This window comes from Falco cherrug, chromosome 2 (genome assembly GCF_023634085.1).
Source record: "Falco cherrug isolate bFalChe1 chromosome 2, bFalChe1.pri, whole genome shotgun sequence".
NCBI lineage: Eukaryota > Metazoa > Chordata > Aves > Falconiformes > Falconidae > Falco > Falco cherrug.
Window position 1 is genome coordinate 2218670 of NC_073698.1, and position 13320 is coordinate 2231989.

Here is a 13320-nt window from a genome sequence, read left to right on the forward strand (position 1 = left end):
CATACATTCTTTTTTAGATTTAGATAAATTTAACTTCTGTGCTCTAGTCCTGTTTTAAGGAAGACTTGTGGTATGCTGTGGGGTTATATAAGTACTAGAGGAAAATAGTTGCAAACTGTTAATTTCTTGATAGACCTGCTCTCTGTTTGTTCCCCACCCCTTCCTCAAAAAGGGATAAAAAATACTTTGCCTGTGAAAGGTTTGAGAGGTTTTACTGGTGATCACTGCTGTGTATTTGGGAGTACACAAATACAGGAGGGAAAAAATAGCATTCACACGAATGACTAACATTTCTCAGAAGTGCTTCCTTTTTCTTTTTTTTTTTTTTTAAGTTTTAGGCAGGCAATTGGAAAACAGAAGCATGACTCAGAGGGTCCATCTCAAACTTTCCCTCATGGTGGTACATCATGGTGATACACAGTCCAGTGTGTTCATAGAATGACAGAATAGTTTGGGTTGGAAGGGATGTTTAAAGGTCTAGACCAACCCCCCTGCAATGAGCAGAGACACCTTCCACCAGATGAGGTTGCTCACAGCCCCGTCCAACCTGCCCTTGAATGTTTCCAGGAATGGGGCTTTGGCCACCTCTCTGGGCAACCTGTGCCAGTGCCTCACCACCCTCATTATAGAAAATGTCTTCCTTGATATCTAGTCTTAAGTCTACGCTGTGTTAGTTCAAAACCATTAGCTCATGTTGTATTGATACAGACACTACTAAAAAGTCAGTCTCCATCTTTCCCACAAGCCCCCTCCAGTTACTGAAAGGCTGCTCTAAGGTCTCCCCGCAGCCTTCTCCTCCCCAGGCTGCACAGCCCCAGCTCTCCCAGCCTGTCCCCACAGCAGAGGGGCTCCAGCCCTCTGACCAGCTCCGTGGCCTCCGACGGGCCCGCTCCAACAGGTCCGTGTCCCCCTTATGCTGGTCACCCCCGAGCTGGACGCAGCACTGTGGGGGGGTCTCAGCAGAGGGGAGCAGAGGGGCAGAGCCCCCTCCCTCGCCCTGCCGGCCATGCTGCTGGGGATGCAGCCCAGGGCACGGGCGGCTTTCTGGGCTGCGAGCGCACATTGCCGGGTCATGTCCAGCTTTTCATCCCCCAGCACCCCCAAGCCCTTCTCCACAGGGCTGCTCTCCATCCCTGCATCCCCCAGCCTGTATGGATAGCGGGGGTTACCCTGATTCAGGTAGTGGACCTTGCACTTGGCCTTGTTGAACCTCATGATATTCATGTAGGCCCAGTTCTGGAGCTTATCCAGGTCCCTGTGAATGGTGTCCTGTCCCTCATGAGTGTCAGCCACACCACTCTGCTTGGTATCATCTGCAAATTTGCTAAGGGTGCACTCCATCCCACTGTCTGTGTTGCTGGTAAAGATGCTGAACAGTATTGGTCCCAATAGGAATCTCAAGGGACACTACTCTTTACATCTAGACATTGAGCCATTGATCAGCATTCGACTGGACTACAAGAAATTTAATAGTTGGTGGAACCAAGAGCCTTACTTGAATTTGCATGGTGTTTAAGCAGTCCTTTGCTAAATGTTTGTGTTATTGGGTGAGCTCTTCCTCAAGAAGGGGGTTAGACTTTTCCTGGTTTGCCTTCATAGTGGCCTGAGTGCTAAAGGCAATGGTAAGATTTGGAAGAAGAGATAGCCAAAACAGATGCAGGAGCCTGATGCAGGAATGGTGTGAAATCCAACTGGAAATAGAGCGATCTGTGCCCTGTGGAGCCTGCAAGATCAGTGAATTTGCAAGGTGCTGGGGTGTTTGCAATAATTTTTTCTCTTCTGTAGGCCACAGCCCCCTTCTTGCACATAGGAGCGCTTGCAGCCATCACGGCCCTGTCATGGTTGATAGCTGGGCAGTTTGCACGAACAGAGAAAGCCAGTAAGTACCATGTGTGTCTTTTCATGGTGGTCAGGGGCTGGTGGGTGGCTACTGGGGCACTGGGTCCTCTTGCTGGGAACCAGCTGGAAGGAGGCAGTGCTGGTTCCTTTCCAGGGCTCAGCACCCTCCAGCTCTGCCATGCTGAGGAGGTGGATGCTCTCCTAGAATAACCCAGGTGGAACTGGAGTGGATAGATCTGGTCTGGGCATACACCCAGATCCTATGTCTGTCAAGTTGCCATCAGAAGCACACCAGATCTGGAGGTGAAAGGGCTTTTTTTTCAATGATGAAATGAATAAAAGCATCTAGATTTCCATCAGTCTGCATTAGAAAATATAAATACACCCTCTGCATTGTAACATTCAACGTTCTCATAAGCACCTCTCCCTTTCCCTGGCTCCTTGGCTCTCCTTCACCTGCATTTGTAGCTCTTGAAAGCTACTTGTTGCTTGTGGTACAGTAGGACCCAGAGGGCTCAGTAGAGATCTGGTCCCCTGGTTGCTCTGTGCTTCCTTAAATGCATGTTGAGATATGGTCAAAGGCCTAAGGGAGCAGAGCCATAAAGGGCACACTGAACCCAGCTCTTCTTGTTGATAGTCCCATCCACTGAAATAAGGTCTTCTGGGCATCTCCCCTGTCCCACCTCATTGCCAGGGGCTCTCCCAGGCCTGAGCTGTTCCTCCAGGTTTTCTTGTGAAATAATCTGATCCTTCTGTGCCCTCAGAAGTTTTTTTTCTTCAGGGTATCCATGGATATTCTCAGACCTTTGTGCCAGCTCCAGGAAAATTATTTTCATTGGTATTTAACCTGCAGCAAAATACAAGCCCTGGAGGGATTTGGCAGACACTTGCAAAAGACTTCCAAGAAGTGGGAGTTAAGAACGAGGAAATGGTGTCTGAAGATGGAAGGATTTTTGATATCCAGAGACACCTTTCAAGAAAGAATTGCTCTGCCTTAATTCATAAATATGCCAGTAAAGCTGGACCTGGTGGTTCTTAAATATGTCCTCACATGTAATTAGGCTGGCAGTTGAGGGAGGATGTGTAGTTCCACCTAGAGCAGAGGCTGCATGTGCTCCTGAATTCCTCATGCTTTTACTCTGGCAGCTGAGTTCCCTGAAAATGAAAATGGCGCTTTTCTTTTGCTCCCCACCCTCCACCCTTTTTTTAAAATTTATTTTTAAATAATCCAGGCTGCTGTTTTCCTTTTTTTTTCTCCTGGGTTGGGGTTTTTGTTATTGTTTGCTTTTAAGGAAGAATGTCCATCTCTTCTGTACCATTGTGTATTACAATTTATTCAGGGTCATTTTACTTGCAAAAGGTATCTTGCCTGGAGGCATTTACAGGCTTTTTGGTGCAGGTATGCTTGATATGGTGGTGTTAAAAATTGAAGAGAAGAACTGAAATCTCTGTGAGAACCTACAGTCGCTTGTAATGGGAAAATAGGATTTCACTCACTAATAACGTTTAGGAAATAACTGGTGTAGCTACGCAAGTGTGTTCTTGCCATTTCTTTGAGGCATGTGACAATCTTCAGCAACTGCCTTTTCTGAGCAAATTTATATGTTGGTGGGGTTTTTTTGTTGTTCTATTTGTTTGTGTCCCCCCCTGCTACTTTTTCTGAACCCGAAAAATAGAAGTTTCTTGACTAGTTAGTGTTTTAAAAGATAGTAGCTGGTTTTTCAAAAGCTTGATTCAGAGGCTAGATAGAAAACATTGGACTCAAAACATCCCTGGAAGTCTTGGGTAGCAAACAGGAGTGTGAGAAGCATGCTCTTCTGGGAACCCAGACTAGGCTGGAGTGATCACTAAGAGCAGGAGGAATGAAGAAGGAAGGCTGCTGCTGGTGGTGGCGTCATGTTGTAGAAAGTAGGAGATTTATCGGTCCTGCTTGCTTGGCTTGGGTGGTCACCAGAAGAGCTTCTTCCACACAGGCATCCAACCTCAAATTGGACAGTGTGTACTTGGTATTTCATTTTGGGGGTTTTGTGCATGGTCTCAGTTGCCACGTATGCATGGCTGGGTGAGAGGTCTTCAGCTCCATTTTGACAGGGTCTGTGACCCATGCGGGGACTTCCTTTCCTTGTGGGTGCAGTCCAATGATCAAAATATTTGAAAGCACAGGCATTTCACGTGGTACTTAACCTTCAGTCTGAATCTGAGCCGTTTAATCTCTAAACTGCAGTACTAGGAAGGAAGGGACCAGATTTTTTGCAAAGCCTGAGACTTTGCTGACTCTTAGGCTGACTTTCAAAGCCTGGTTGGTGTGTGGTGTTCCTGGGGTGAGCAAGAGTTGGGTCAGGATCATGTCCCGTGTCCATCTGGAGATTTTGATGCTGGTAACACGCAACTACAGGGCACTGTACCTTTATGGCGCAGGACACAGCATGCGCTCACTTAGCAAGATGCCATTCAGTTCCTTGAGTGCTCTGTGGGTGATTGACAACTCTTCCAAAGAGGAGGAAAAATTAGCTGGCAAAGTTACTAGTGTTACTTTCTGGCTTGTAGGAACATGTTTGAATGTGGCTATTAGATGCTGGAAGCAAAAAGCAGCTTATTTATGTGTGAAACCAGATCGGTGTGGTCAGGACCAGAGCTGGGCTATTCTGTCTCTTTCCTAAAAAAAAAAAAAAAAAACAAAAAACAAAAAAACAACAAAAAAACCCACCCAAAAGAGCTTCTCCATCTTGCAGCCATTGCAAATATTTGTTTTAAAGGGTTTTTTTGGAAGTTCCCCCTTGAGTCCCAAAGCCTTGATGAGTTTGCAAAATAAATAATAATTTAAAAATAAAAATGTCTTTTGCTTTAGTATGCGTGGTTTCAAGTGACTCCAAATAGCTCAAGGAGTTCAAAGGTGCCTGTTGTTCTTTATAAGCAATCCACATCTGTTGAGTACAAGGGCTGTTTCTGTTGCACTGTCAGCACCTTTGAAAGATTCCCAGAGACTGGAATTTGTGAGAAGTCACTGGCTGTCGGAGGTGGGTGGCTGAGGCATGGTGTGGGTGGCAGGACTGCTCCTCCGGCCCCAGGCGTTGCAGCCGCCTTGCAGCCGGTACCTTCAATACCCTCATTGCTGCATTTGCCGATCCTGTGATAGTTGCTTGCGGGAGACCCTGGGGAGTGCAGCACCACCACGATCCAAGGATTTATTTAAACGTGAGCAACTTAATCAGTAAACTGTTACTGCGAATTAACTCAGTTCTGGCTGACACAGTTCTTTAATGCAGAAGCAGTTAAAGTGGCTTTACCCTGGCTGAAATGGGTGGTGGCAGTGAACCACCAATGTAAACACAACTGATGTAAACCCAAGTGATGCTAAATGCAGCAGCATGGTGTCATGACTTATTTGTAGGTATGTTTAATGGTCATCTACTTCTGTTGTTCAGGCAGGGCAAAATCCGGTGCTGCCCTACCCAAAAGGCTGGAAATCAGCAGTGTTTTGGGCTGTGTTGCTGGAACTTTAAGCAATTTGCTTAACTTTGTTTCTTCAATGCAAAATGTGAAAACTTCCTTCAGGACTTGATTACCTCAGAGTGGGTTTTTGATTGTTTTGTTGTTTTGGGGTTTTTTGGGGTGGGAAATTGCGTTTGGTTGTTGTTTTTTTATAGAATATGATCTTCCCTAAACACAGGGTTCTGCTATTGTACAGGAGTCAACAGCTGTAGACTAGTCTCTCCTCTGGAGGAAGATGAAGGTGTCTTGACTTTGCTGCTGTGGTGTGGGGTGGTCAGGAGCAACATTTTCATCAGCTCTTTCTCTCTCTTTCCATCTCAGCTTCTCAGATGCTGATGTTCACTGCATACCTTGCAGTTGTAGTTGCACTTTACCTCGTCCCCCTCACCATCTCGTCCCCTTGCATAATGGAGAAGAAGGCTCTGGGACCAAAGCCAGCCATTATAGGTCACCGTGGAGCACCGATGGTGAGTAGTTTCATGTTACTAGTACTGTGGTGTCTGACTCTTCTGCCTGTGTAAAGGATGGTACTGGGTTGGATGGTCTCCAGGCTGCTCTCCAGACAATATATATGACAAATACAACATTAAGGCACCTCTTCTGCATAGAATTACTGTGGCGGTAAGTCAGCACATGAACCCAGAGTCAAGTCATGCCCCAGATGTTCTAGATGCCTTACAAACAAAAGAGACAATCCTTGCCTTGCTCAGGACAGTTTGTGCCATTGCGTTTTTCTGCTGCTGATTCTGCTGGGTTTTGCTCTCCAGGCTTGGCTGTTGAGCTGCAGCAGTAGAAGTCTGTAATTTTTTTGTTTTGTTTTTGTTAGAGCTTGAGGCTCAGTCTTTGTGTCCTTTGCAGAACCCCACCAGCAGTGGTTAAACTTGGCTCATAGCAAGATGTGTTGAGTATGTGGCAATCTGCAAAAAACAAAACAAACGGGCTGTGCTGACCCTACATGACTGCACGGTAATCTTGCATTGCAGATCATCATGGGACTGGGTGAGGTGATGAAACGTTCCTGTCATCTGCCTCTGAGTAGACCCTGAAATCATAATCATATAGTCCTTTCTTCTCCAAGGTTTTTGGGCAGGTCCAGGTTAAAGCTGGAGCATGTTGGCTTGGACACAGCCCTGGGCTTGGGTAGATGTCCTGTGGTCTTTAGTCGTACTGGTCTGAGTCTCTAGTTTGAGTACTTCTGTACCTAGGTCTGTTGAATACCTCTGACTGTCTCTGCTGGTTGACTGACTTCAGACAAGATAGCATACTGTAGCGTAGGCACTGGCCTTTTGAATGCCAATTATTTTATTTTTTTCAAGGCATCTAAGTAACTTTTTATGCTGACATTCAAAGCAGAAAAAATATCTCTGTAGGCTGTCAGAACCTATCTGGCAGGCTTGGAGCATGCTTGAGGTCCTCTTCAAGTTCAAGAGTGCTCACTAGGAGTTTCATAGGTGATATAAACACCTGAAATGACACAAGTATTTTATTTTAGTTATCTTTGTTTTTAATGATTTCTTTCTATAGGCAATTCCTTGGAATGCCAGCTTATTTTGCATCACACTTTTAACTACATTGCCTCTGTGGGCGGTGGAATGAAGTTCTGGGCATGATAAGTGTTTTTCCCTGTCCCACTGGGATTGTACCATCCATGGAAGCCAGAAGCAGCCAAGTGAGAACCTGGGCTCTGCATGCTTTCCGCATGGCAGGAAATCACAAAACCTGTTAGATTTCCTTCCTGTGGCATTTTCAGGCCTGTGTGCCCCCCATAGCCTTCTAAAGAAACTAAGCAACAGACAAATTCCTTCTATCTTCCAGATAGCTTTGGCAAACCTTATCTGGAGCAAGACTCCCAGCAGAGACTTGGCCCTTTGCTTGGTTTCATGTTCTTCCTGAGAGACAGCAAACACTCCTTGCAGTATCAAATAAAAACATCTGGGAAGATGGTGCTTGCATGTTAGGGTGCAGAGGGCTGCAAAGGCTGATTGAGAGCGGTGGTGGAGGATGCTCAGTGCTGCGTGTGGAGCTGTGGCCCGGGTGGCGTTCAGCGGAGTGCATCCCTCCCCTTCGCTGTTCCCCCGATGCCCAGAGCTGGTTGTCTGTTAACAGCAGATGGCTTGCTCTGAAGCCCCCAAGAAGCAAGATCAGAGACTAACAAGCCTTGTTCCAACCTCCAAGCAATAGTGTGCATGTCCCATGATGAGTGGGCAGTAGGTTTATCCAGCAGCTTTGCCGTCGTATGTGCAGTGAGTGTCCTCTGACTGTGCCCTTGAATGGGAAAGTGAAGATGGGATGAAAAAGATGAGGACCAGAGAGGAGGTGGCCAAAACTTCCTTCTATACTTCCATCTATGCCCAGCTTTTCACTATATTGAATGTCACCTTGAGTTTGAAGAGCTCCACCTACAGTGTAAGCCTTTGGGTTGTACGAAATCATATCTGCTTGGAGACTAATGATTTTGAAGCCTTGCCAGAAGGCATTTCTGTTAGTAGGGCCTTGTTTCATAGGGCTGCTTGCTGTGCTTTTGCTGTTGAGACCAACGGTATGTAGATTTTGTTTGGAGAAATGGCCAAGGGGAGTTGGGGAGGAGGAAATAGCCCAGAGAAGAGTCTGGAGACTGGGCTGTGGGATTCAGACATCCTTCCTTGGGCAATGTCAAGATCAAAAGTCTGCAGAGCCTGGGAGTATGGGACCTGAGGTGAAACTTGATCTAGTGGGACTGGAGATGAGAAGAAGTGATGCAATATTTGCCTTCAAATCTCCTGAAGCAAGACAAATGGGATTTCCTGTGCAGATGAAGAGGCTCTCTGATAGAGCCTGATGGCTGAGCGCTTCGCCTGTCTGGCAGGACTAGGTCCGTGATACTGCATTTGCACATCCAGCACTCTTACACTAGAAAGACACAGATATAACTGAGTGCTCTTCTGATAAAAGTCAGCAAAGGAGATCCGTGGGCTGGCTGAAGATGCTTGTTGTCCTGAAATAAAAGATGTGTTGAGGGTATAGCATATGGTAGATGGGGCAAAAGAGGGTGAAATGAAGTTTTCCAGGACAGCTGTAGATGTGTGCACTTCCAGAAGGATACAATACTGAGGGATACTGATCCATCACTGCTCGCAGCCCCATTTTCAGAGAGGGGTAACGAGCTTCCTTTGAGCTCCAGGGCCTGCTTTTCTCCATCCATGCACGCACCCTGTCTCTCTTCTCTTGTCCCTTCAGGATTTTTAAGAGGAGTGTTCTTAGCATCTGTGTGAGTGTGACTCAACTGCTGGCCTTGTTCTGTGGAGGAAAAAAGTGAGGACCAGAGGCCATATGGCTCATAATTTGGCTTGAAACACTGGAGAAGGGAAGAAGGCCTTGCATTTTAAGTAGCAAGAAAAAATCAGAAACCGTTTTGTCATCTGTACCTACATGAGGTGTGGCTTTTTGCAGTACAGGAGAGCTACTGGTTTCATACCGGCTGACCATTTGTCTGTAGTGGTGTAATGCTCCTCCAAGCAACATCCCTTTGGTATCGTCCTGTTCCCCCGTGAACTTTAATTCACTGCTAGGAAGGCTCTTCTGCATGACTCCTCCTACCTTCCCTTGCCTAAATGTCATCCAGTTATGCCCACTTTTTGCTGTGCTAGATGTCTGTTCCCATCGGGGTGCTATCTGAAAATCCTTTCCCTTAGCAGGTGTTTAGTTAATCAATCACTTCCTTTTCAAAGGCTCTTTTAAAATTAATTATTCAGTCTCCGGATCTCTTTCTTTTTTTCTGGACCCCCATCAGGATGGCATCAGGGTTGTGGCAGCAATGTGCTGGGAACTGAGGGCTCCAGCCCTCACTTGATTTCTGTTGGTTTGAAAGGGTCTTGTCCTGATGGGTCCAGAAATCATCCAACACCCAAAAACATGACGTGGGGGTTCTCCATAAAGTTTGCATGTTAACATGTTAAACACTTTGGAGCGTTTTATGAGCAGGTGTCTGTTGTCTTTAGTCTTCCATCTTTGTTTATTCTTTTTCCAGAAATCTAGTTGCATTTTGTCTTCACTGTTGATAGGCTTGACTGCCTTCTCCCTGTGGCAGTAAATACGCTGCATATGCTGAGGATAGACAAAGTAATGGTAGAAGGTAAGAGCTGTGACCAAATCTGGGATGGAAATGAGGAACTTCTTCCAGTAGGACACCAACTTCAACTGCTGTCTGCGCCTTTAAAGTCTTCTCCCAAATGTCTTTCATTACACGATGCTTCAGGCTGAAGCAGGTTGTCTTTGCTTTTGGGATCTGAAGAAGGTGTTGTCCATACTGTTGAATCCTATTTGGGTTTAGGTTGTTAAGTCATAAATATACATTCCTTAAAAATAAATAGGCTCGTCATGATGATCTTTGATCATCAAATTTAGTAGATCGCACAAGGGATTAATAATAGCAAGGATTTTTCTGAGCCAGAGCTGTATCTGTCTCCCTGGAAACCTTCATGAAGTCTGGAAACTCACCTCCTGTTCCTGGGACCAAAAAGATGCTGGCTGGCCTAAAAACAATCAGGGTAAACCTGTGGAAACCATCTAAGCATGTTGGGGGAAAGAATAGCTCTTGATTTTAGAGCTGGAGACTACAGATAGCATTGAAATAAACTCTTTTGCCAAACCACCCATACAGCTGGGTTTTGGCATGTCCTAACGGCACTGAGAAGGGCTGTGCCGCAGCAGCTGTCCGTGTGCCGTGAAGAATACAATGCTCATGCCGTCGAGCTCCTTACTGCACGGCAGGCAATGTCCATCTCCTTGCCAAGCACAGGCACCGTGCAGAGGAACGTTTTTTGGTGGTGCTGACTCACTGGCTTTGCACAACTCCAGTGTGGAAAAGTACCCATTGCTGGGACAAAGTACCTTAGTGGGCAGCCAGCGTTACGCTGTGCTTAGGGTCTGCCTGTTGGATTATTGCATGGGAATATTTTGCCTTGACAGGGAGTGTGTCGTGCTGTTCCGGGGGAAATTCTAGCAAATCCAACCTTGCACATGTGGGATTGTGTGCTTTTTGGTTTGGTTTTGGTTTGTGGGTTTTTCCCCATGTTTTGGCACCTGAAGGTGAAGCCCCCAACATGTGTGGGCATTCTCATGGAGATGCTGGTTTGTCATCCTGTGGTGCCAGCGATCGATAGAAACAGTAATGAAAACTTCCGGTTGGGATTGTGGCTTATTGGAGAGCTTTCAACTAATGGGGAACTGGTGATTTCTTTCTATTGTTTTAGAGGGTTTGTTTTCCTGTTGGTTTTGAGGACCTTAATTGCATCTTATCTTGGGTACCAAAACTTTACCACCACCTCTTTGGGATGGCTTTGTTTTTTAAGGGCTCTGAAATGCTTTGGTTTGTGCTGCTGAAATCCGGAAGCATTTTTTGTTTTGCTGTACATCTTACACATGCCCACCTGTTAAAAATAAGGTCATTTAACCTGTCTGCTGGTCTGATTGATAGTAAAAATCAATCACAATTAGCATCTTCTGTCAGACCTGGAGAAAGGCTTGTGTTCATTGAAATAAATCTGCATAAGGTTAGGTAGTGTTTCACTAAATCAAGCTTCAGCTTTCTTTGTGTGCAGTACAATAATAAATGAGTCTCATCTCCTGTATCTAGTTATTAAATCCCTGATGGCTATTTATCAGTTTATCCTGTTGTCCAAGGCAATACTTTGAATTTTTTTTCTTTGTTTTGCACTCTTTCACTTCCATTCAGTCTAATTGAGCTATTTCTAGGAATGTTAGGTATGGATGCTCTCTAAAATGCCTTGAATTCCTGGGGATAAAACCACATTTTATGTTTTAAACAGTATTGTTATTGCCTGATAGTGACCTGGCACAATGGGACACTAATCCTGAAATCCAATATGTACTGGCAGATCCCATACTAAGCCCCACACAAGGAACTTCCAAAGGGTGTCTTTTTGCAGGAAGGAAAACTTAGTTTTTCAGGTATTGCCCTAATCATGCCATGTGCTTTTTAGTCCAGTTATTGGCTCACATGCAGATTGATGCTGGAAAGGAGAGATAAGGGAGGAAAAATAAATTAAAAAATGTTAAAATGATGCTGCTATCTCCAAAAGGATGAGAAAACATTCTTAAACTTGTTTATGAAGCAAAAATCAAATCTGTTTGTGCAGCTCAGGGCACAGTGCCAGAGGTGTGCAGTGGCTGCAGTTAGTTCGGGCCAAATTCAGTTCTTCTGTGCAAGCTTCTTCATTAGCCTCCCCAACGTGCAAATAATGCACTGATTTTTTTTTATTATTTTATTTATTTATTTTAGCTCTGGCAAGGTGGCTAGTTAGGGGGAAAATACAATGTAGTGATGTCCAACTGTAGCAAGGCTGTGCTGCTGTAACTCACTTTCCTAATCTTCGTTAAGGAAGGTCCAAAGCTCTTGACTCCATTTGAAAGCATTTGCAATTGACTTCTAAGCACAAAAATAGTCAACATGAGTTCATTCATGGGGAATTTTCTAGAAATTTCTTGCTGTGTCTCTGTAGTAGCAGGAAGAAATGAATAGCGGCCGGGTTTCTGCAAGGCTGTGCCTGTCAAACAAGTGCGAAGTGAGGGAACAGCTTCTAGGAACCCTGCACAGGGTCTGTCTGGCTTTCAGGGGATGTTGGCATGGGTTACACAGGGCAGCGGCTTTGGAGTGAAACCATTGCTTTGTGTCCCAGGGTGTCTTTTGCTTCGGCACTGGTTTCTTAAGAAATCGGTTATGTCCAGTTGCACTGCGTTCCCGGAAACCAGGATTTAGGGTTCAGCTATAACATGCCTGAATGTGTTGTACCAAGGAAGAACCCCATAAAAGAAACCGGATGGAGACAGAAATACAAGCAGAAAGATTATGCATTTATTTTAGTTATTGAGGTTTTGCTGTAAAACCTTTTAGAAAAGATTTAGCACTAATCTCAGCTAGGAATTCCTGTACCAGCAACTGTCCCACTTGGACGCATCTCTGCTCTAAACATGCTGAATTTGGGGCTTTGGCTCCCTGTTTCATGGAGGGAAACAGAGACAGGCTGGGATGATGGAAAAACCTGTAACTCGGATTCTCCTTTTTCACAAAAGCCTCATATTGCAGGCGATATGAACTCCTGGTACAGAGAAATCCTGCCCCCAAAGCAGTGCCAGGGGAACCTCTGGGAATAGACAGCATCTGATTTTTAGGGGGCAGGATTAAATTTGCTTTCCTGGCTTTCTGGTTGACCTTCATTGGGTTATGTCATTGGTGTGAATGGCTTTGTTCAGTCTCCTCAAGGCTAGGGTTGACCTAGAGGTTTAGAAACCTGGGAAGACAGCTTTCTGCATCAGTGGTAGACTCATTTGGAGATGCAATTATCTATATCAGGGTGATTGGTTCTGGCTAGGTTAGCAGTTTACCCACCACATGCCCACACGAAGATGATGTCTTTGTCTGCAAGGCTTATAATCTACTTTTTTAAAAGCTTCTGACATACAGGGAATCAGACTGGCAATTAATAGCATTGTGGTGCTACAGAGACTACCCAGCAGGTGCCATCGTGGGGCATGGTGTTACAGAGCTACAGGACTTCTGCTGATGTCCGTGCTATATGCTGCTTCAGAGCAGCCAGAGATGTTCATCCCTCTGTGCTGCCCTTCAAGGGGATGCTCTTCACTTCTAGTGGTGGTGTGATGAAGGTGACGTTACAGCTCCTGACCATCCGATTACACACTTAGACCTTAAGTGACAGCCTGCTCTTAGAACAGTTTCAAATGCTGTTTCCTCTGCACAGCTGCAAAACCGTGTTTTCAACATAGATCTGGCCAGAGTTTTGTAAGTTTATTTAACTTGTGTTTGGGGTCAAGTTCCTGGGGAAGGAATGGATGTGCCTTGTATCTCAGCAGCCACATGCAGCCCTGCTGGGGTGCAGTTAAGTTTTGCTCTTCTTGAAGAGTAAAGCTTGGTCTGCAAGCTCTGTAGCGACTAGAGATGAGGCAGGAGTGGGATATTTCACTCCAAGGGCT

The 13320-nt window shown here is 45.5% G+C and overlaps 1 protein-coding gene across 6 annotated transcripts in view; it reads left to right on the forward strand.

Moving 5' to 3' along the window:
- GDPD5 (glycerophosphodiester phosphodiesterase domain containing 5) overlaps nucleotides 1–13320 on the forward strand; it is a 210348-nt gene that overhangs the window by 170759 nt on the left and 26269 nt on the right. For all 6 annotated transcript variants that reach the window (XM_055702237.1, XM_055702238.1, XM_055702235.1 and 3 more), the window contains 2 exons: nucleotides 1786–1879; nucleotides 5653–5798. In XM_055702237.1, the coding sequence (XP_055558212.1) occupies nucleotides 1786–1879; nucleotides 5653–5798 (240 nt within the window). The remainder of the gene's footprint in view (nucleotides 1–1785; nucleotides 1880–5652; nucleotides 5799–13320) is intronic.